This window comes from Eleginops maclovinus, chromosome 5 (genome assembly GCF_036324505.1).
Source record: "Eleginops maclovinus isolate JMC-PN-2008 ecotype Puerto Natales chromosome 5, JC_Emac_rtc_rv5, whole genome shotgun sequence".
Lineage (NCBI taxonomy): Eukaryota > Metazoa > Chordata > Actinopteri > Perciformes > Eleginopidae > Eleginops > Eleginops maclovinus.
In genome coordinates, this window is record NC_086353.1 from 14,218,384 (window position 1) to 14,243,148 (window position 24,765).

The following is a 24,765-nucleotide window of genomic DNA, read 5'->3' on the forward strand; positions in this document are numbered from 1 at the left end:
TACCAGTGCATGGCCAGAGCTGTGGTGATAGATGAACCAGGGGAGTACATTTCATATCCTGGCAGGCATTTAGACGTTTCAGTGAAAGTCTAGCCCAGATACACCATCGACATGCACAGATGTGCATCGAGACACATAATAGGCATGCAGGTTAGGTGTACAATCTAGTGTTGTTTTTCAATATCTTGGATCCTGGCCTGTTATTATTCACTGTCCCCTGCTGCCATGCTTGCAGGGTGTAATCCCATTTTACCTCCTGAAGTTAAATGTAAGATGAGGAGGGGGGTGGGGGGCATTTCTCCAGCACAGTTTTATCTCAGCAGGCAATCACAGACGTGTACACAGTACTCCCAGTGTCTCCTGTCCAACGGATAGACTATATGCCTCTAAAGAGTAGACCAGATATTCAATAGGTCTGATGTAATGGGATGAATGCAACATTGATCACAGCAATGACTCCTGTTAATGGCTGATTTAGATTTAAGCCAATATCCTCTTGAGATCAGTGTCTGAGGGTGCACAAAGTTTGGGACATTTTCAAGCTTTTAGGCTTTCCTCTTCCCATGAATCAGAGGCAAAGAAAATGCCTGAATCTTCAAGTCACCACACTACTGCTGCTGTAATATTGCCGTGCAGCGAGAAAATGTTGCATCATCTGTGGCTTTGTTGGAGCAGAAATGGAGTCACTGAGGTAAACCTGCTTGGATCCTGTTGAAATCTGGTTCATTACGCCGCAGCAGAGTCAAGGAACACATGGCACCTCCAAAAAGCAACATTTGTTCAGCCTTTCATCAGGAAAGTAAAGAAAATCAGTCAGAAGTGACATATCAAGATGTAATCCATTCTTTAATTTGCTCTATGACTGTCTGGCAATGGTGGAAAGAGATGAGAAAGGTTCTGGCACACATGATTGACAGGTTGTCAGTGTTCCCCAGCCAGGAATGCTCACACCACTGAGGCCTGTGGTGGTGGCGCTGGCGGCTGAGGGATTTCTCTCTTGTATGACTCTTCTTTGTCCTTTTTTATTATTTCTTCAGATGTCTGTGCTTCTGAAGTTGGATGGACACATTTTGAATGGGGAATGACATCAATACAGAGAGACACACACACACACTGTACAGACAGAAAATGTAGGCACTCATATTCTCATAGCCCTCATGCACACACACATTCACACACATATACTGACACGTTAATGCCTGATATGAAGGTGTATAGAAAGCCACTGTCACTTAAAGACAATGAAAGACATAAGAACAAGAACACTGAAACGGTAAAGGTACAAATCCACCAAATGGATCTTTTTGTGCTTTATAATACTGTGTTGATTTGCATCAGATCAACAACCATGAAAATAGAAACTTCTCAGTACACAATCTCTTTCATAACATCTCTGCTCCTGTAACTACATACCACATTATGAGTCACTGTATGGATTTTGAGTACATTACTCTCAAATCTCTTCATTAGGTGTAAATTTGAATGACAGAATATGAGCGACTTCCACAATACAGTAAGGTCTAAAGCACAATTCTGTGGGTATTGTTTAGTAACGTCAACACTTTAATGAGGACATCGTCACAATTTGGTTCACTTTTTAAAAAAAATTCAGATTACACCTTTTTACCTTTACTAATATTAGTACGAATATCATATACTAATACTTGGTGGGGTAATTATTGGCGTTATATGATCATTTTTATGATTATTATTATTGCATCTTTTATCCTTTGCTCTTATTACTACTTTACTTGGTCTCAGTAAACAACCATCTTCGAGAAAGACAAATGTTGTGTATGTGTATGTGTGTGTGTGTGTGTGTGTGTGTGTGTGTGTGTGTGTGTGTGTGTGTGTGTGTGTGTGTGTGTATGTCTTGTGTAATCTAGTCCGGTTTGTCACTGCTCGGGGCTCCTTGCTGTGTGAGCGTATGCCAGTACTCCACTTTTTTCCCTTTGTTTTTGAGACAGTCGAACCAGTGTCTGAGTCTCTGTCCGCTTGCATTGATGCCCAGCTCCACTCCACCTGCAAACAGACAGGCAGGGACAGAGGAGAAGAGTCAGAAGGTGAAGGGAAATTGTTGGTGGGTGACAAGAGAGATACATTTGCAGAAATGGAGGATTAGAATGCAAGTAAAAAATAAATAGATTAAATAAGAAGCACTTTAAAACCTTCTATTTTGTTTGTTCAATTGGTGACGGCAGACACAAGTTGGGAATAAAACACAGACATTGAACTGGTTAGCAGCTTGTTCACACATCTATAATATGTTAAGAGTTTTGTTTCTAGCCATTTGATACATGTAAACCCAAAATGTGCTCTCTTTAGGCCCTGTTGTTGGTCTCCTCCAACTCCTGAGGGAAGTATCTGGCTCTTTAGCTGCTAAATACTCCGCCATGCTCTCCAGCTTGTCACTGTGTGTCTGGTTGCTGAGAAGGTAGTTTACTGTAGGTCTATAGAGCTTTTTTTTTTATTACTGAAAATAACTGCCTGCCTTGGGCTGAAAACACCATTTGAGAGCAATGTGAGTAAACCAAATTTGCAATGTTGCCGCAGGAAAGTAAAATAATTAGCTAAGCGTACTATTATGCTCTGTAAGAGGGGAGCTGCAGATTCAGGTGGTAATTATCAGTTGGTTCAACAGAGACCCCTTCTCACATTGTCATTTAATACACTGTTACGTTTCAGTGGAACAACTGATCTAGGGTTAGGGTTAGGCTTGTAACTCATTAATTAACATAATATTTAATTGTATTTTTTTTTAAAGCTCATCATTTCTTAAATAAAGTATTATTTTGAAAATTAAGTGTTAACTATAGCTGTTCTTCTCAGAAATGTAGTAGGGTAGAAGTACTGTAGATAGGGGCATAAAATGTAAATGATCAAATTTAGTAAGTAAGTTCAATATTTAGGGCATTACTGGAGTAAAAGTAGTTATTTTCCATGACTGGTGTCATAAGAAATTAACAACAGACAGACTGACAGACATTTTGTTTTTTCATTAGGCAATAATGTACATCAAAATTCATGCCAAAAAAGATTATTATCATTTGACTGGGAGGCAGACATGGGAGCAAAGAAGGACATAAACAGATATTAGAGACAAATACCCCAGGCAGAGAGAAAGAGAAATAGTCTGCTAGTTTGGGAATAACAAGACAGAGAGATTTAGATAACGAAGGATTTGTTGAAAGAGCATGCGAAGAAAAACTATTCAGAGAAGCAGGAAATGACTCAGGTGAAAACAAGCAGAGGTGACGGAGGCGTTGGTGGAGAGGCAGACTGTAGGATAGAGAGATGCAGGCAGTTGTCACCGAGGTTATTACAAAGCCATTCCCCTGGCTGTGATTGCAGTTAATGGTGCATGGAGTTTTAAACATGGTATTTTGGCAATGCTGCCTTCTAACAGTGCCTCAGAAAACGACAGCCAAGAGCAAACCAGGCTCTATTGTTGATCTGCGACTCATCATTGAATGCAAAGATGCTTCTTCTGGAAAGAGAGATGCTGACTTTAAGTGTTTCCTATCGTAAATCCTTCTTCCCTTTACCTTCACACTCAGACACACAACTCTGAGAGCAGGTCAAAACCTGTTGATAGGATAATCACACACAACACTTGGTCACCTCCGCCTCACAACCATCCCACCACCTCCAAACGGAGATCGATGGAGTGTTTTCTGTGCCTGAGGGTAGCTAGTGACAAATGGTCAGCCATCCTGACATGCGTTGGGCAACAGAAGAGGGAGGTGGAGCAAACGCCGAAGAAGATGACTAAGACGAGGGTGAGGCTGTAACTCAGACTGGCATGCATGCAACATTCAGGTTTGACACCGTACTGCTTCCATCAATATGGCTTTTAAAACATAGTGCTCGAGTGTGTTAGCCATAATCAACATTTGCATGAATCCTTGCGGATCACTCCTTGCTCTTCAAGCTTTGCCAACTTCAACATGTACAAACACTTTTGCCTTTTTGTGCACATTACACTTTGTTATAATCAAAAAGAAAATAATGACACAGGCTCTCAGTTGTAAAGTAGCAAGACAGGTGCTCTAGAAGTCAAACATACTAAATAAATAGGGGAACCACTTTGTAAGCAACAGTTTGTTTGAAGCATATAAAACCAGTAACCTTGTCCTGGGAGATTCAACTGACTGGAGAATTAAAATCCCAAAACACTCATCACACTATCAAATATAAATTAAAAAAAAGCCACAGGCACACCACAGCACAGATGCTCACCTTTACATGTTAAGTCTTAGAAGTTGGTCACAGCTAAGTACACAACAAATGTTTTGAACACAGCGATTAGTGGAAATTATTAGCACCAATACTGATCCAGGGTATCAGACAGACTTACTAGCCATACTAGAATTGATTTTAACTTGTTTCAATTAACTTGAGACTTCACATGCAGTGAAATACTTTTTAGTAAACAGTTTAGTTATCTGCAGTGTCTTTTTATAAGTTGTATCACGTTTTCCGGAGGGTTTAAAGGAGGACATTGTAAATCTACGAAACACGACTCTGATTTAGATGTTTAGATTTAATTTATGTTGAATATCCTCATGTCAGCCACCTGATTTATTACCTATGCCCTACTTTCACTCTCATATTTAATATCTCATTGCTCAATTTTCTCCTCCATTTATCTTTAAAATCTTACCTTTTACCATGTGACAACCTGTATGTCTTCAGATAAGCCTATTAGCCCACTTGCTATTGCTCTCACGCCTATTCAATTGCACTAAGATTATGTTCGCTTGGCCTCTTTATCAACTTGTTTTCTCTATCTATCTTTGTCTCAGTATAATTTTTCTCCCAGGCTCAATTAACATTACTGGCGGGTTGATGTAGCTAAACCTGTAATGATAATGGTCTGGGGAATGGTCGTTATCTGGGGCTGTACGTTAGACTGATGGCCTTTTCTCCCAGCAGGGCTAATAACTCACTGTGCTTATCTAAACACTGGGTGTCTCCCCCCAACCCACCCACCCTCTGTCTCACTCTCGTGTGCGCACACACACATAAGAGAGAGTAAAACGCTTTGATCTAAAGGCCTTCGAGCTCACAGGGAGGTAATCCATATTACTGTGCCTCCCCACTACTTCCCCATCACTCCCTAAGCTCCCATGTGCTCAATTGACATGATATATACATCAGGCAGTGCCAAAGTGGTTACAAAGCAATTTGTCGTAGCAGCAGCAATCTGATGAGCAAAGTCCACGAAGGATGTGGAGTCTTTTCAATTTCTGAAGCATCTCTCTTTCCTTTTCCACTCAAACTCTCCTTGGCTCATTCAAATCGTTCTCCTCAAGCCTCATAATTACCCCTCGTCTCTCTGCATTTCTTTTTTTTTCACATGTCTCTCCACCCACGTTGGGTTTTTATGTTTTCTACAAGTGCGCCGCTTTCATTCAAACACTCTTTTACAGTCATGTGTTTTGCTGCATCTGCTTCTCTCTCTTTTCCTCCCTTCACAGTTTTTTTCTCAGCCTACCTATGAAGTCGTTGCTCATTCCCAAGTCGTAGTCCCACACCGAGATCTCCAGGGTTTTCTTTGCCAGCTGGTCCAAGGTAACTTCATACGAAAACTCCTGTGCAGGTGGTGCACAAAAGAGCATATTTATATGAATGATTCATTAACTTGAGAGTGGAAAGAAACTGAAATGGTGAGTAGTGCATTTACAGAAGAAACATGCAGATTGATGCTGAGAACACATTCATAAAGGAATGTCAGCTGTAGAACAAGTTAAAAAAGGTATGTTTAATTTCCATGCCCCTTCAAACCTCAGATATACAGAATATCATATTAAATTCATTACAGAAAATCATAAGAGTTGCTTGGTGTATGGTGGTTATTTGTAGGTAAGGAGAAAAGGTGTACCTCATTGAATTCGGGGTTGAGAGTCTTTTTCTTCACGGTAGTCTTGTTCTTGGATTTTTTCCCCATATCTGGCTGCATGATGCTGATGAAAAGAGAAAACAAGAGAGCAACAGCTAAAGAGGACATGAATTCATAAAAAATGTTCAGGTTGTGTCCAACTGAAAATGACTTCAAACCTTTACACTTTCTTAACTCTCTGAGCATATTACAACTGTAATATCACATAGAAACCTTTAACATGCATATTCTACTCTGAATGTCTCAGTGTGAAAGTCCTCCCTTGATCGTCAACCTCAGGATGACACATAGCTTGAAATTGAGGGAATAGTTTGACATTTTGTGAAAAGCACTGGTTTGCCTTCTGCCCAAGAGTTAGAGGAGAGGACAAAATCAAATGTAGATAGAGACTTAGAGCAGCTGGGCTGGGGGATTTGTACAAAAGTTGCTCAAATTTGACCTTTTAAACAAGGTCTGAACAATCACTATTTCTGAGATCAAAGCAATTCAACTGTCACTTTCTTCCTTATTTCTTATCTTTTGTCATTTATAACAGTGAACTTTGCTGAATGGCAGAAACAAATGGAGTCAGAAAGTTAACAAAATCTCTGTCTGAGATAACTGCGACCCAGAAGTCTTTTTGAACATAGACTGGGAAAGTGAGAGATTGAAAGCCAAACAGAGAGAGACAGAAGGCCAAGGCAAGATAGTAATTGTGCCAATGTCGTAGGACTGCGCGCTCCGGCGAAGAGGCAACAGAAGGATCGCTAAAGGGCAGTGGGAGTCATCATCAGCGTAAATTCCAAGTCAAGATGTTCAGGCGGTGAGATATCTCACTCTTTCATCCTGCCAGTGACAAATCCTGGCTTGACAGCTGATGCATGAGATGGGCTTGGGGGTTGTCACTGCGGAGCTGGAATCAGAGCGAGTGAAAGATGGAGGGATTGAGGTGGAGGAGGAACCAGAGGAGGATTTGATAAAAAAAACAAGGTGGTGGTGCAAACACTTTAGACACCGTCAGTTATAGAAAAATGTTGTAGTTATCGTCACGGGCATGCATTCGGTCCTCCTACATGCTGCACACTCACACACACACACACACACACACACACACACACACACACACACACACACACACACACACACACACACACACACACACACACACACACACACACACACACACACACACACACACTCTTTACTATTAGTCTTAACTGATTAACATTTCCTATATCAGAGTGTGTCTATATGTTCACAAACAACTCTGCAGAATGCACGCCTGCAGTAGAGGGGCCTAAACGGCAAAGACTTTGAGGGATGAAGTGATGGTTAAACTAAATGTATACGAAACAGTAACATTGCTCTCAAACAAAAAACGTTTGACTTTTTTGCGAGATGTAGAAGTCTATTTTTCCCCGTATTGCTTGTCAAGGCTTGTCAGCTGCAGCAGCTACAGTATCAAAACCTCCAGTTTAACATTCTGATAAATAAGCACATTGGCCATTTGGGGCAAAACAACACAAACTGTCCAGTGGTTAATCTGTGCAAATTACATGAGAATTTGCATGCAGCCTTTTTGTCTGCACACATCTATAAAGATTATACTCAACAGCTGTGAAATGCCCTCTCGAAGGACTTTTGATTTTGTACATAGCACTATTAATCCTACTGTATACCTATTACACTCCCAATTATAGTGTTGTTTAGCTGACAATGTCTTATCAAACTGCTTTTTGTCACTAGACACAGGCTCTGTTGGGTGTTTATTGTATTTTAAAAAGGTCATTTTCTCTCTAAGCTTTTCAGCATAAAATACCTGGTACTACAGTACACAATGGTCTGACTGCCATCCCAAGAAAAGAAGGGAGAAGAAAAGGAAAAGATCCATTGAGACGGGCGGCCAAGCAAAGCTTCCATTTGACCGGCAGCATGTGAGAGGGTGAGGTGAGAACCGGGGGACATCTCAGTCTGAGCTGCTGTGCCAAATCACATTTTACAGACAGCTCTGAGGCTGCTCAGACGGGGATTCCAATTTCCAGAATAACAAAACATCATTTGACAGCAACATTCATTATAATGATGATATAAATACAAGTATTCGGCACAGCAGCAACCAAACTATGCTTAAATTACCATAGAAAATTCAATGTGAAGAATAATTCATAGCATGGAAGGCTGGCCCATGGAGATAGGGGGGATTATCCTCCCAGTTTTTTTGGCTTTTTCTTTAAAAAACTAGGTCGTTCACAGCAAAATACAGTAAACTCTCATTTTTTTCTGTCTTAGTCCCAATCCTCCACTGACTGATAAAGCGAACAACAATTGACAGCTGTTCTTTTCTATAATGATGATGATCTTTAAATACTGTTCCACAAAACCATTTTGTTTTTCTCATATGGAACGTCATATCAGGACAACTCTGGTTAAGAATGAGATTTAAGGAGTGGACAGAAATAACACAAATACGCAGACATAAGCATACTCAAATCTACAGCAGCAACCCCGCAACAGCATCAAAACAGCAGCCACGGTCTCTCAAAAACCTGAAGCTTGGTGAATTAACCACTAGTATGTTTTGCGGGGCATATTTATTGTGTTAGATACTTGCTGGTTTAAATGATGTTGTTGCCTTTTGCAGTTGTCTAATTACCACCTCATGCATCATTAGCTCAATTATTTTATATTACATGCTGGTTATTTTGTCCAAGTCTTTAAGTCATTTTTTCTGATCTTTCTGAATGAGGCATCTGAAAGCTGTATTTTTGAACAATATAATAGAAACATTTTTTTGTCATTGCGCCAGGTAAAATAAGTTAAAATATCAGTGCATTAAAGTATGTGTTCCCAGTTATGTGTCATACACATAACTGTATGAACAGGGACAGAGTTAATAGTCACTGTGTGAATTTATCTTAATGGCCGTAAAATAAACGCATTTAAGCGTGCAAAACTATACACTGTAAAAGCTGGGAGACAAAATCTACCATCCTTACTCTGTGCCAAAGACAAAGCTGTTGGATGTCTTAATTAAACGAATCAATACAACAATCCTTTTGGCATGAAAATCCCTCATTTTGATACTAAATCGTTCACCGCAGCAGAGTATCCTTGCTGAATTTTAAGATAAAAAGTATGTAACTTTTGAAAACACAGATTTATCGACTTGAACTCAGAATGCTGAAGCCTCATACTGTATTTCTTTGTCTCGGCTTCAGAATTTCTTGTTGCACTTCAGCACTGTGGATTTTGACATCTTAGGGTTTGTTTATTCAACACCAATACAATGGTCTCGCACATAGACAGTAGACAAACAGCTTTCTATAAATGAGACAATATACAGGAAACAAGCTTCAAGTTGTCAGCTTATCTGCTGCACTTGAAATTGATGTCACACGTGGCAATCTGAATGCAGCAAGCATGATTTGGGGTTAACATTGAAGGGTCTTCTTTGTGGCCAGTAGAGGAATGATTACAGTGAATAATAAGTCTTTCAAAAAATGGGCATGTGAGAATTGTAATATGCTTGTATTTTGTTTTTTTATTTGCTAGTTTAAAATTGTCAGGGAAGGCCTTCATTATAGTACTTTGGCTCCTTGACCTCTTATGTGTTTGCTTTCATGCAGTTTTCTATGTACAAACACAATTAAAGCACATGTAACCGGACAAGCCTGGACACAAGCTGAAATACGAACAGTTCTACATCGTATTTGGTGAGTACCATTACAACCGCTGTACCCTTAAATTCTTTTTTTCATCTCTCGCCTGTCTCTGCCCTTTATGTCATTGGACCCTCATGACTAAATAGCATGACAGCTTGACAACTACCAGTGTCGTGTACATTTGGTACCTTAAACCATTCTGACAGCAAGTTTAGGTCAGGCAGAGACAAACAGAAGAGCGAAAGTGTCCCTGGGAATTAGAGAAAAGAAAAAAAACAGAAGTGAGAGAAAGAGATGAGGGAGAGGGAACTGTTGTAAAAAGCAGAAACCAAAGTTATGACACTAAGAAATAAAAAATAACAACGTGATAGAAAGATGACTGACAACTGGAAATTGGAGCTAAATATATGCCTGCTGCAGAGGAGTCATGATTTCCACTTCACACAAGCGTTAAGAAAGGGAGAGAGAACACAACTGTGAAGCTCGGCAGTATTCTTGGTCAGCAGGAAATATCTGACATGTTTTGCACTTTTTTCTGCCTTTACATGTCTTTTTTTCTGACAGAACAATTTATTCTTCCAACATATAAGGGAATGTGTGAAGCACAAGGGAAAAGGATGTGGGTCCTTCTGAAGGATGTAAACTCATTTAGTCTTCAAATGCTAATTTGTACTTTTAAATGGAAGACAAATTAGCTCTGCGATAATTTTGACCTTGTGCCACTTGAATGGCTTCTAACCGCTGATTGAAAGAAGAGTCATTTTGGAAAAGCCCTCTGGACAAATGCATGAAAACACACCCAGGCACACACACACCCACACACCCACTCACACACCAGCGCACACAGCAGGCATAGAGAGACTGGCATCAAGATCAGCTTTAGTTTCAGCTTCCTCAAGAGGATTGCTGGTGTTACAGCTGCAGGACTTCAGGTCTCTGACAGTGAAATAAGCCAGACAGCTTGCTAAGCAAATTAATTCTCTAATCTCATGTCGACTCAATTGCTCACTATTCTCCAGAGAACCTAATTCACCAATGCAGCAATACATTTCCCGCCTTTCTTCTTTGTTTTTCTATTGACCTCACTAAAACTTCAGTACACTAATGATGTTGTTTCTTTGGTGGAAGTTCAAAAAGGACACATTAAACAAACAGAAAATACTCTGCAGACCAATCACTGAACTGGGGTAAAGTAGGCTCTTTGTGATTGAGTCCCCATTACGAAAAAGAGAAGAAAAGGAAACTTTGGAAGACAGATAAATGAAAAACCCAACTTGTTTCTGTGCCAGAAATATAAGGCAGATCAGAGTAAAGGCTCAATCAAATCATCTAAACTCCATGAGCCTGCACAAAAACAAACATCCAGTGAATGGATGCAGAGAAGGAAATGGAAAACACAACAAATAGGAAAGAAATGCAACAAAGTGGGAAAGACTGACAGAAGGAAGAGTAAGTGCTGGATACTCTGGCTGGATATGTTTCTGTTTTTTTACTCAAAAACATTATGTATCAAAGTAGACAGAAAAAGCATGCAGTGTCACTTTATAACGAGAGGAACAAATCGATACCTCAGAGAAAGGAGGAAAAAAACATTGTGAGAAATACTTTTTTTGAGACGTGAGCTTCCTCTCTGCTTTTAGTTTTTGAAATCTCCCAACAGAAATTTCAGAAGGCTTTCAAAATGTCAATACGGTGGGATTGGCTCAATACGTCCTACTTATACAGACATATGAAAACACTGTTTTTCAAAACAGTAATTGTTTCACACTTCGATCTGCAACCATTTCTTTAAATCTTCCATCTTTTACGATCCAAAACACTTTCTCTCCATTAAACTACAAAATATGTTGGAATAGAAAAACACATTGAAGCACTTTCTGGTCCAACATCATTACAGACAAATACAACTTGCTTATTGGTTTATGAATGCTTTCATTAAAGGCTTTTCACAAATTTGACCATGGGGAGCAATTTAGTGTTCAGTGTCTTGCCACAGAACACAAAGACATGCAGACAGGAGAGGAAACAAACTGCTGACCCTGAGGACACATCATGGTTTAAACTGACTGCTTTAGCAGGTATTTGTCATTATGCTTGCCTTAAAGATCATGTGCTTAAGGTTTTGCGACCTTTGTTGTTAAGTTTTGACGTTTTCTTGTGCCTCCAGACCAATCTGACCTTCCTCTGCGGACTTTGTGGCTCTATAGCAACATTACGCAACTTCATCCTCGACGCCCTACGGATAAGTCATACCCCCTATGCTAGAGGGCATTGTCGCTTCATGGTAAACAAATAAGTCTCTGCATTCAATGTGCACTAGTTCAGCCCTTCATTTAAAGATAGACTTTTTGATCCATGTGAACTAATTAAACAGAGTGCTATGAGTGGGTGTACAGTACTGTAGCTTGCAGAATAGTTAAAGTGCATACTTCTGAGATTTTTAACCATGTATCATGTGGTTGTGCGGGTCAAACAAGCTCAGTTGATCAGATTTAAGAGTTTGTTTGAAAACAGAAGAGATAAAAATACAAAGATGAATACAATTTATTGTAAAAAGAAAAACTGCCAAGCTTAAATCTCTGAATGACACGAGAGTACATTCACTTACGGGCTGCCGGCAGAAGCCTGCTTCAGCTTTAAACCTACAATAAACTCATAAGAATTAGGAGGACATGCGGGCTAATCTCTCTTTTTCTGAATCTTTTAAAGCCATCCTCAGGGCATACACAAACATTGTCTTGGTCAAACGGGTCAAAACCAAGTTAAGAGTAGCTTCTTGAAGCTTCGATTGCTTTATCAAATCAGACAACAATTTCAAGCAGCCTGGAGTTCCTTCTTCCTCAAAGCCTCCCACTACTGAAGGGGGTCGTGAGTGAGCTCTCCCTCACCCTGCACTGTTGGTATTTAAGTACACCAGGCAGATCAGAGATTGAGCTGTGTGGGCTTTATCTGTCACTGCTCGAGCTTCACAGGCAGGTAGACTCAGGTGGGCAGTGTCAGACCCTTTGTCTTTGTCTGTTCATCGGCTGAAAGAATTGCTTAGTCAGACAGAATCTCATTTAACTATGAATGGTAAAGTACGGCCATAGCTTCTTTAAATTATCTACAATATAAATATCTTTAAAACAAGCTTTTACTATTACATTTAAGAAAATGACTAAAACAATTATCAAACCAAAATCAACTTCTTATTTCATTAACTTTTTCAGTTCAACATAATCCATAATCCAGTACCTTTTTTCTGGAGTGTGATTTGGACTGTTCCTATGCTGGACAGATGACATTTTCATAATTAAAGGCTCCTATTGGCATTACATGCCATCAACTCACTAAAATGGAGTTTAAGTGTCAGGCTGGTTAAAGTGCAAAGTGTATGTGGAATAGGCATGGACTGTGTATTATGTTATATATTCACAGTGCACAAGTGACAAAATGAAGTATACTCAGAAAGTCAGCATGCAGACCAAAAGAAATGATTGATTTTAAAGTGGGCTGTCCAATGCACAGTATTGTCCCACAATGCAACAGACAAAGGAAACGAAGGAAGTGTTCAAGGTTGGAAAAAATAGGTTGGTGATGAATCAACTCCAGAAATTCCTCAGAATACAAACCAGAAAGTGTTTTCTATCTGAGGGGAAATATTTTGCTCATCCTCTGTGAAATTAAATTTACAGTGGCATTCTTTACTCACAGGTTTCAAACTGCGAGCAGCTGGATTTATATGACCTCTCAGTTTGAGGCTTTATTAGAGTCAGAAGTGATGCTAGGCGGGACTTTTAGACAGACTTTTATTAATCCCTGAGGGGAACTTCACAGTTTCACTCTGGTGTTATTTACATTGCACAAATAGTTTTTGATACACACATAAACACACATGCACCAACGAGGCTGTCAGTGCTCCAGTTGGGGGTCCAGTGCCTTGCTCAAGGGCACATCGGCAGTGCCCAGGAGGTGAACTGGCTCATCTCCAGCTACGAGTCGACATCCTCAGGTTCTCGTGCCAAGTCCCTACAGACTGAGCTATTGCTGCCCCAGGATCTGCATTTGACCCATCCTAGTATTTGGAGCAGTGTTCAGACCATAGACTGTATTGTGCAGCCATTATGTACAGCAGCCAGGGAGCAGTAAAGGGTTGGGTGCCTTGCTCCGGGTCACCTCGGCACAACTTGGTCAATCTAGGATTTGAACCACAGAGCTTCCGGTTCTCAAGCCAAGTCCCTACCAAGTCCCTACTCTCTACTACAAACAGACTCTGTTTATATAGTTTATATCTAAGGTCTGATGTAGGTTAGGTTCAAGATCATACACTTGTGTATTCACACCCAATGTTTTTTCAGGTGCCTTGGGAAAAACAATATATAAACAAAAAGACACCCACACCCAAGGATTAACACCTCTGTAATATACACTTAGAATCATGATTAAATAAATAAAAACCTCAACAACGACTTTTCTCATGAGATACGACCCAAAAGGAAAATTTCAATTCATCATAAACTATTTTCCATAAATGTGGCCACAGGCAGTACTGCCTCACCCCCTCTGTTAGAGATTCAGGGAAACGATGGCTCAACAAAAGAACTTCCCAATGTATTTAACCAACATTGAAATTCCAGACAGGTTCTTTCTGTTTCTTTCCCATTTTTTCAAACTCAAGAGACTAAATGATTCATGTAAACATGTTATCTTTCTCCACAATCTCTAAAACGGAGGTGGCGAATGCAAAGTTACACAGTGGGACTTTTCGCTGCACTATGAGGACATCTCACCAGTGTGAATATCTCACCACTGTGAATTCCTAATGCAGAATAGCTTCACACAGTATGATCATCTTTCAGGATGGTAGGATACCAGGTTTGTTCATGAATATCAGAAACGACTCACATTTTGACAAAGGGGTCAGAGTAGCCGTTGGAGTCCATGGCGGCCAGATGGGCACAGCGTATGATTCCAACCAGAAGGCAGCCCTTCTCCGTGTTATAGCACAATGACACCAGGATGCGGCCACGCTGGGGACACAGAAACAGAAGAACAGTGTCACACATCAACACACCAACACAGCACTCGTTTCCAACCTGATGTTTTACTCCTCATGAACACACAGTGGGGAATCCTGCAACAGGGTCAATTAAGTATTTGATACACTTTACGCTAAACAAACAAACACACAAACAAACAAACAAACAAACAAACAAACAAAGCACACAATTAATTTAAAAATGTAAATTATCCGCAACATGTTCACATCCTGTAGGATACAATGTTTTTGAATGTACATGCAGTGGTGTAAAGTTGCAGAGTACATTTACTAAAGTATCATATATTTTGACATAATTATACTTAACTTGAGTATTTACAATGAATGATACATTGTACTTCTACTCCACTACATTAATGTAACACTGATAGATACTAGTTAGTTATTAGCTATTATTATTAGTTAGATGTTTTTACGTATACAAAAAATGGGATATGCCTATATGATATGATGCAGTTCTGTACAGCTGTAAAAGTATTTCAAATGTGCTCCGCATTGACAAAATACACTATTAAATGCCCTGACATGTATTTGAAAATTTAAAAACAGGATAATATAATATAATATAACATATAGTATTGTGAAAAAGACTGTTGATATTACTACTTTAATTCTATTTAAGTAACATTTGCATTCAAGGCTTTTAGTCCTGATGGAGTATTTTATGACCATAGTATTTCTACTTTATGTAAGGTACTTTGGTAAAGGATATAAGTACTCTATCCAATTCTGGCAACAGCGGTATTCAATTTAAAGCTTGTAATTAAAGGATTTATCTGAACCCAGCAAAACCACACTGTTCTTTTCTCCTTATAATCTCCAGGTTGAAACATAAAATGAGTGTAATCGGAGACCAGCTATTACTCTCTGTCTTTAACATCATGAAGAGAAATTAGATAACAACCACCAGGGGAGGAAAACACTGGACCGGCGCCTCAGTGTAATTTACAACATGTTGTTATACGGAGTCCTTTGAGCCGTTTCCCTTTACATCGGTCCATAAGAGATCATGCCTCAGACACATAAACTGTTTTATTTTAAAAGGCCTAATTAAATGTTCTTTTCTTTTCAGACGGGGAACACAGAGGATTAATTACAGTTGCTGAAAAGATTAGAAAGTGCATGAGATAAAAAGAGAGTAGGAAATTACACTGAGCCATGTTTTGGTTGAAAGTGGTTATAATCAGATTGGTGATGATAAAGTTGATGGTCATTTTACCTCCTCTTCTGCCACGACCGCTCCTGGCTCCACCGTTTGATTGTTAGCTTCTTTATTCTAAAATGCAAGAGATAGACATCATGGTTATAGACCAGCATAGAAAGCCTCGAGGTGAATATCTATTACACATTATAATGCAGTGTTTAAAATTGAAAACCGATAGCCCCCAGGCAAACATGCACAATGGAAATAGGACACATCTTGATGTATATGTCCACAGAAACCCATTTGGTATGTGATAAAGTGATAAAATGTACCTGTGTAATTCTCTCCAGGCCCATATTGTAGCGTTTGTTCTCTCCCTCTCTCAGTTTCTTCAGAGCCACTCTCACCTCTCCAATGAATTCATTACGTCCGAGTCTGTCCATGTCACACACACACAGCCTTCGCACGCACACATGCATACAGATGCAGAGATATAGAGATGAGAGGCAGGTGAGTCAGTGAAAAGTAACAGATGAACCCTACCCTCTGCTTTTAAAAATGAAGCAAGCATAGACTGTGCCAAATATACCCAGCATCTTAACAATCCATCATCTACTCCACCTGCAACACAAGACTGGTTGCCGGTGCTTTCACAAGCGAAGCCTCGTGAATGCTAAGCTGTGTGACTGCTCAAGAGAAAAGAGGGTTTCCAAAGGATTTAAATTTCCATCAGACACTAATTTGTTGTATTTGAAACATGTTAGAGGTAAGAGATTGTTTGAAGCAAGCAATCAGTTGAGGGGCATAGATTTTGTGTCGTATACAGGCACAACAAATGAAAAGGCCTTCTTTAAACTCATTTGCATACATTATGGGTGCTTTTCATTATGCTAACGTTTCTCCTCGCCTCCCTCACTCAAGTCTTTTCCTTGCATCTATGATCATGCCAGTGAGGATGAGAGAGAGAGAGAGAGAGAGAGAGAGAGAGAGAGAGAGAGAGAGAGAGAGAGAGAGAGAGAGAGAGAGAGAGAGAGAAAGAGATGCAAGGAAGAGACGCGAGGAGCCCAAGCTGAAGTGCCCAAATGAGAAATCCTTGATTCCATAGAGTCAGTCATAACAGGTACAAAGCAAAAAGTCACCTACATGTCATCAATAAAGACAACTGACAGACAAAAAAAAACATTGGGTAAATAAGGAAAAAGAAATAAATAAACAACAAAAACAGACTGCCTAAATGACTGCATAAAAAAAAGGAATATAAAACGTATTGAACAGGGGAGTGATCTGGCAAATACAGGATAAATAACAAGCCAAGCAGTTTCAAAGCATCACACTTAAATGACGTCTGTTACCCGTGACGTGCTACACAGCCTGGTTATCACATGTGGAAGCGTGGCATTTATACCCAAGGCACTTGATAAAAAATGTAGGCGTAGGGCACTTCCGTGTTTCCTCGCTCTAAGCTCCTCCATAATCCTCATCACTCTTCATCACCTCAAGGTACATTTAGAGGATAGGAAGACCCTCCATAACCAGAAAGGAAAAACTGTCCAGGTCACAGGAGGATAGAGGACATATAACTTAGCAAAACGAAAAACACTCTGTGTTTTTTCTATTTTTAAATATATAAGGTGAATATGTAGCGGGGTACTCAAAAAAGAAAAAAAACAGGACAACAGTAAAAGTCTCCAGCCATGCATGTTCTCTTTGGTTGCCCTCTCAATTTAAAATGAGACAACCATATCACTATCTTTGTCTATTTTGCTCTATTTTCCCTCTACAGAGCGCACTTATTCAAACTGATGTTGATGTTCAATGTTCCGGCAGCTACAGTGCAGTCTTCACAGCCCATCACCTGCTACAATATTCCCTCTGTGCTCAAATATTCCCAGATGGATGTCCCTGCTCTTGATTTCTTCCTCGCTCTTCACTCTCTATTCTCAACCCTTCCTCTCTTTATACACACACACACACACACACACACACACACACACACACACACACACACACACACACACACACACACACACACACACACACACACACACACACACACACACACACACACACACACACCTTTCCCCTCTTCCTGTTCTCTCCCTGTCCATTTGACATGCTGGTTCCAGAATTTTAGTCATAACGGATGAGTATCCCTAGCAGGAGCTTCAGAATAACTGTGACTCATGACCATTGCTGTCAGATGATTTATGAGCCTTTGCTCCGTCATACATGCAGGGTGTCTGTGGTGGGATGGAGGTTGCGGTGAAATGTGACACCAGTTATGCCCAAACCTTTGGCTTCCTATGTGCAAAGACTCAATCCGTTTCCTCACACTCTCTCCCACATTTTCCCGGCTTTATAATTCCTCTAAAAACCCAACAGATGCTGGTGGAATCTGTTCAACCTGCGCTGCCAATTTTTTTGTTAAGTCATTATCACTCAAGCGTAGCGTCTGTGCGATATATAGTATCTCTGTAGCAGTCTCATGGAAGTAGTAATAAACCAAAAAATGGGTTTGGCAGGGATGTTGTTGTCATGAAAGCCAACAGGGATGTTGGACCTTTGCTGTGGTATTTATTCATTAGCAATACTTTTGTGCATTAAAATGACACAGTATTTGCATATGTAAATATCTAACCTTTCACATCCTCACCCTAAAGCACTTTTAGCTAACAGTTATAAACCTAATGAAATATTAAATATTTAAAGAAAACATTATGAAGTGAAATTGCATGACTACTTAAAATCATATCGACATTGATCTTTTGGGAAAATCCTTGCAATGCATACTCGGAACATTACTGGAGATACAAAACTAACTTCAGTGTCAGACGTTGTTTTAAAAATAATTAAAAAGGAGCTTTCTAATGAATACTGAGGCTCTGTTAAGGCAGACCAGTGTTTTTAGCTAAATGCTAATACGAGCATGTTAACATGCTTGCAATGACAAAGATAACATGCTTCAATGATGCGGTATGAAGTTAATTATGTTCAGTATCTAAGTTTGCCATGCTAGCAAGCTAACGTCTAACATAAACAGATAAAGTACAGCTGAGGCTGATTGCAGGAAATTTGATAATAAACCAAAATATTGTACAGATTAGCACTGGATGATTATAAAGGGGGGCACTTTGTCTGTAAACAATTGTATTGCAATTCAAATACGAACTTCACCATGGCAATGAAGGAAAGAAAGAAGATTACCAAAGTCATTCGGATTATTCGTAACAGCAATTCATCCAATAGTAATTTTACTCAGAAATATGGGGAACTGACCGACATTGCCTCTGGCAAAGCAGACAAAAGGCAAACCCAACCAGAAGTGTCATTGTTACCCGGACATCTAACACAGAATCTAATATTCTTTCCTCCCTGACAATATCAGAACTCGACTCTACATCTCACCTCAGGCCTCCAGTAGCCAATCTCAGCCCCTCCCTCAATCCGATACCAAATCAAGTCTATACATCTATACGTGTCCCTATCTCCCCACAGCGAGGAATATGCGAGTCCATTAAGGTGGCTGAGAGAGGGATGGAGAAATAGAGAAATTGAGAGAGAGACTAGACCTGGTACTGACAAGATGTTGTAGTCCTTTAACACACACACTCAGTCATCGCTCCCACACGCATCCACGCACACTTGAACGCACAATCTCTTGACACCCACATCCCATCATAACACATCTGCATAGGCACCATCTCGACTCCTTAAAATGGCACCTTGGGATAAATAAAGCTTCTTGAATCTTGAATTGAATCGTGATATTCCTTTTAGTGGTAAAAGCCACAAGCCTACATTTTTTTGTACATCCTTTAAAAAGGCCCAGAGAAATGTTGATAAGGGGAGGGAGCCCACATACTAACATGGTGTCCTAAATCATTTGAAATTTGCCCAAAGGCCGAGGCAGCAACTCTTAGAGACATGTGCACTTAATCACAATATCAAGCATGTCGGCCCAACTGCAATGAAACAATCTATGGAGCAACTAAATCTATCACACATTCAGACTTCAAAGGAGACCTATAAATCTACTTTTTACCAGTGCTGTTTCTCATGTCTGGTATTTTCTTGACATTTGTCACAGAACTCATTAAATTAACATTTTTTTAAAACTAACAGATACTATTAGAGATCTGTAAAAACGTTTTTCGTTTAGAACATGTTGGATTTTTTTCTCAAGACTTACTGAAGGATTAGCTGGTATGAGGCCAATCAGGAAGTCTGGGTTAAAGACATTAGTAATAGGTTTACTCAGCAGATTCATTCTTTATAACAATTAACCCTGTCCTTTAACTTCCTTAAAGAACAGGGTTTTTGAATACAGAAGATAAAAGAAAGAATACTGATACAACTTTGAGAGACTGTTTTTCTCCAAGCCATTTCGTAACCAGCTTCTATTTAACCGTCCCTTTCTATCTAAGTGCTTTTTTCTTCAGCATAACAGCCTTACATAATCACTGTATTTGCAAATGAGTAAATGAATGGTAAAATAAATAAATAAATAAATGCAGTGCTTCTCCTGCAAGTCTACACACCGCATAAATCTCTTAGCAGCATTTATCCTTCAGTACAAAGAGAGGTGCAGCAGAATGGACTTGACACCAAAAGCATTTTTAATGACTCAAAGGTTTTTGGCAGCCCTCCAGCTTTTAACACTTCCTTTAATTTGGGCTGGAGTACTCAACAGTAAGACACTGCTTAAAGACATAAGCATCAAATATTTTTACGACATCAAACCCTGTTTTGACAGTGGTGGAGTCCGTTCTACTGCGGCTGGATTAAGATTGTTTCCCTATATACACAAAGGATTCTTAAGAATAGAAACATGCGTACAATCCACTCAATTTTATCTGATTGACAGCATTGACTTTCACGGTTCACTCTGTTTAGGTTGCAGTCTTTCAATGTAACTAACTTTACTGGGTTCTTTAATGGTGTGGGAAAGCACCTGTAGTGTCTCTAGCCTAAAATCAGATTTTGGTTGCAATTATTTTTGATAAGATTTCTTTCTCAGAAACGTGTTTGTTTGGCTGCACTTGCATCAGAAACACCAGTTGCTTTTCTGCTGTATTTATAGATGATTTCAAGTAGCAGGGGATAAAGAAAAGCACATGGCCACAGTTGTCACCAAATCAAGAGATTTAAAAGATTAGCATTTACAATATGCTCACTTCTTTGATAAAACCCTTGTTCTAAAAATTGTTTGACTGCAGTATTGACCAGTCTTACTATAAACTTCACACTGTCCCAGCCTTCAGGCAGGTTGACAGAGAGGCTCAGTAGGGACAGTGTCCTCCCGCTGAGCAGTCGACAGAGCATGGGGATCAAAGACTACACACTCCCTACTTTGCACCCTGCTGGGACTGACAAAGTGGGAGCAACCCAGTGAGTAAGCATTTCTCTGGGGATCCCTCAGTGTCTCTCCGTTCTCTGACTGTATGCTGCCTTCTGTGGAGTAATGAGAACAAAGTCTGTCTATTGGCGGAGTTATCGTGCTGGCACTTGAACACATCCACAGAGAGTTTGAGCCTATTTCCTTCCTCTGTTTCTATCGTGAGCTTTGCCCCTGTTCCTCGCTGTCAGACAGCTTTTCATTCACTGCTGCTCGTTTTCTGTCTGACGTATTTCTCACTGTCTTCATTTTTTCCTATTTTTGCTTTGAGTGAACTCCTCCCCATCCGTTACCCTTTTTTCTCAGCCAAGTGAATTTCCTCATTCATCACTTTATCCATCGCAGTACCCTCTTTGTTAGCCAATCATTCACTCTCTTTCAACTGACCCGCAGAATCTCTTCTTCCCCTCACTAAGTCGTCTTCCTCAATCTTTGCCTCACTAGTTCCCTTCTCCACACCGACTTATCTGTCACTTGACATCATTCACGCTTTTCCTCCCCCTCTCTTTGTGGGTCTTGGCAGTCATCTCTCCCTCTCTTTCTTTTCATCTTTTGCTTGACATTGGTCACACTCCTCCTCCTCCTCTTCCTCGTTTTAGCATCCCAGAGCCACCATGCTGGTTTGTGTCTGTGGGCTATGTCCTTGAACAGAGGTCAGGTGGGTTTCCTCTAGTTTGAGGGTTGTCTCCTCGCGCCCCTGTGTGTGAGTGTAGAGTAAATGAGTGGGAGGGAGAGTAAATGTTATTTCTGAATGTGAGCGTTTGTAAAAGCTCAAGGACGTGTGTTGTTTGCGTACGCATGTGTCCTGCCAGTGATTGCCCTTGACATGCACACGAGGATAAGCACACACCTGACAGCCTGCATTTGTGTGTGCGGCGCAGGCGAGATTCATGTGCGTGTGTGTGCATCCATGCCCATGTTTCCTCAGGACAAACAATAGCATCCAACCCTATTATGAATATGCTGAGCAAACTGACACTGATTGTATGCAGCACACACGTACACAAACAAAACACTTGCGCAACTCTGAACCAACTTTCATATGACACCAGAGTGTCAGACTTATTGGGCCAAGATGGCTACGCTCGACCTCAATCAGTCCACATGGAGAGCTCTGCGGGTAGGAGAATGCCGAGACTCGCCCCACAGCCAACACCTGAGCAGTTTCAGCAGCAACTGTAGGTGGGACTAGCGTTGCCTGGCTGAAATAATGAATTACCTAGAAAAGCCCATAGAGATTCATAGAGCGCTGCTGGCAGTTCTCTAGGGAATTGTAAGCATGAATCTTATCCTTCACATCATAAACTGGTCACTTTGCTGTCTGGGGTATAAATCTAATTGCTGGCCATGGTGAGAATCCGAGCAGACCACCTACCTCAGTGTTTTGGTGGTCATGTCGGCTGCTGTGATGCCATGATACACCAGCTCCTCATTCCACACTGGGTTCAGCGTATTCTTCAGGGTTTTTGTGCGTAGCTTGTTTGCCTGAGGAGACAAAGGAGAAAAAATATGAAAAGGGATACATGGAAAGGGAAGGATCAAAAGAAGAGATTAATGTTTTAAGGGTGAAGGAGCCAACTCATCAGATCAGAATAAGAGAAAGAGAATAAAGATCATGAAAAACGAATGATAGTAGTAGATCAAGAAAGAATGAGAGAGAGAGAGAAAGAGTGGAGAAACATCATTTATTTCTGTCCCTCAGGAATCGCAGACATCTGCTGCCTACTTAGTAGAGGAGAGGGAGAGGACGCAACATTTTCCTCGCCTCACCTGTCTTCTCAGCAACATGATAAAAAAGTGCATTAGCCCAACCAGATCTTCTCAAACAAAACACAACAGCCAATTAGGTTGCACAGCACATTCGCCATGAAAAATTTAAACTTTCTAAGAAAAGAAATGCCCAGGGCCCCTTTATAAATTCACCCTCCATAAATAAAGTTTTAGCCACATGCTGCTTCATTCCCCAAAGTTGCCTTCAGGATTTGTTCATCCTGTTATGTTTTTATTTCAAATGTTCTTTTGTACGTATTTTAATGTTTTGAACCCTTCTAGATATTTTGACTGTCTTTTAGATAAAACATAAATTCAACTCTTGCAAAGTCAAACTTCTAACTCAAATAACAAAGTCTTTGTCAAAATTGTAATGGGATGTGGGAGTAATAAGAACAAGGCCAAAGGCAGAACTAATTGGCTGTTCTCAGTTGCGGGAGCAGCTAATTTTGACATGCTTCTGCTTTTACTGCAACTTAAGCGTCTCTTCATTTATTTCACAGTTAGATTTAAATTAGAATTAGATCTGAAATACCTACAGTGAGAATATGGTACAGTACACTTTAGGATATATCTGGTAATACTTGGTATTGTTTATCTCATTATATAATCTATTTAAAAGTCTAAATCAGCAATAAATTGATTAAAAAAAACAAGAATAACCTTACAAAATACTATAAAACAGGACCCTATTATTTAGTTTCTGTATATTTAGTCAAAGTTTAGTAAAACACTTTTAGTAAAAAATCGGGAGAGAGAATAATAAAAATGGAAGTGTGCCATTAGACTTGCTAGTTTGTTGATGGGGAAAGGGAAAAAAGTGTGCAGGAAAATACTCGCAGGAAGTAGTGTCGGGTCCAGCTGTCACTCTTCTGGTGGCCATTAGAATTTCAGAGGGTTTAAGACCAGGCCTTTATCTAGTTGTGGTGACAGCAATGAACTAAAGCAGTGGTTTGGCTGGGTTGTTGGAGGAGATGAGCAGCAGAGGAGTTGATATGGAACCCACAAGTTTTCTTAGCAGGATTGCATAGCACTCAGGGGCAAGGATTGGCCATGGGTCGCTGCTTGCACAAGACACCAATAACCCAGTTTGTTCAGGAACTATGCCCTGTATTACCCGCCAATCTGACCCTTACCACTCAAGGTCATTGCCTCACCTCAACCGGTTAAGCATGTTGGGTCATGCCGAGAAGAGGGATTCATAATTAGAAACTGCAGAGCTGTCTCTGATGAAAAACAGTCAGCAGGTGGTGGAGTCTTACGGGAGATCTGCCTACCAGGTGTCCTATTCCACAGAGGAGCCCCAAACACATTCAACCAGAGTGCATGCAACAATGCGGATGAGTGAAGCCTCTGGTTGTGGACTGATCGCTGGGAGAGAACAGCGCCCACTCCTGTGTAGGAAGTGTCAACATCCACCAAAAACTGCCATTAGAGATTTGGAAGGATGGCGCAGGCTCTGGTGAAATTATTTAGCAAGCTAAAAGGTGTACCATTGGTCAGACCAAAATCACCAGTTATTTATAGTGGCTGCTTGATTGGGAAAAGGCAGTCTTCCAGTTATCAGGGTCATCATTACTATTTTACAGATTTCAGAGAGCTCCTTTAAAAGATATCTCAATAAGCCCTATTTTGAATTTTGATTGTTCGTTGTTTCATAAATACTGAATAGATCAACAAACTAATAATTGCAGTGTAAATCCACCAGTGAAAATAGTCCACACTAAAGTGGCGATCTTTGAAGGAGTTGTTTTTTTAGAAGTGTGTATTTGTTTGCCTTTTTTGACGATTTATTCAACATCTTCAGTCAGAACAATTTGGCTTGGCCTGAATAACACAGCTTGGCATGGATGAGTCTGAGAGTATTGAGAACAA

The 24,765-nt window shown here is 40.2% G+C and overlaps 1 protein-coding gene across 1 annotated transcript in view; it reads right to left on the minus strand.

Moving 5' to 3' along the window:
* Positions 1-1,851: 1,851 nt before the first annotated feature.
* The window catches only part of doc2g (double C2-like domains, gamma), a 29,957-nt gene continuing 7,043 nt past the window's right edge, over positions 1,852-24,765 (minus strand). The window contains exons 5-11 of the mRNA XM_063884398.1: positions 22,496-22,605; positions 16,058-16,184; positions 15,801-15,857; positions 14,428-14,552; positions 5,885-5,966; positions 5,498-5,594; positions 1,852-2,022 (exon numbers count right to left, since the gene is read on the minus strand). Coding sequence (XP_063740468.1) covers positions 1,883-2,022; positions 5,498-5,594; positions 5,885-5,966; positions 14,428-14,552; positions 15,801-15,857; positions 16,058-16,184; positions 22,496-22,605 — 738 coding nt within the window. The 3' untranslated portion in view covers positions 1,852-1,882. The remainder of the gene's footprint in view (positions 2,023-5,497; positions 5,595-5,884; positions 5,967-14,427; positions 14,553-15,800; positions 15,858-16,057; positions 16,185-22,495; positions 22,606-24,765) is intronic.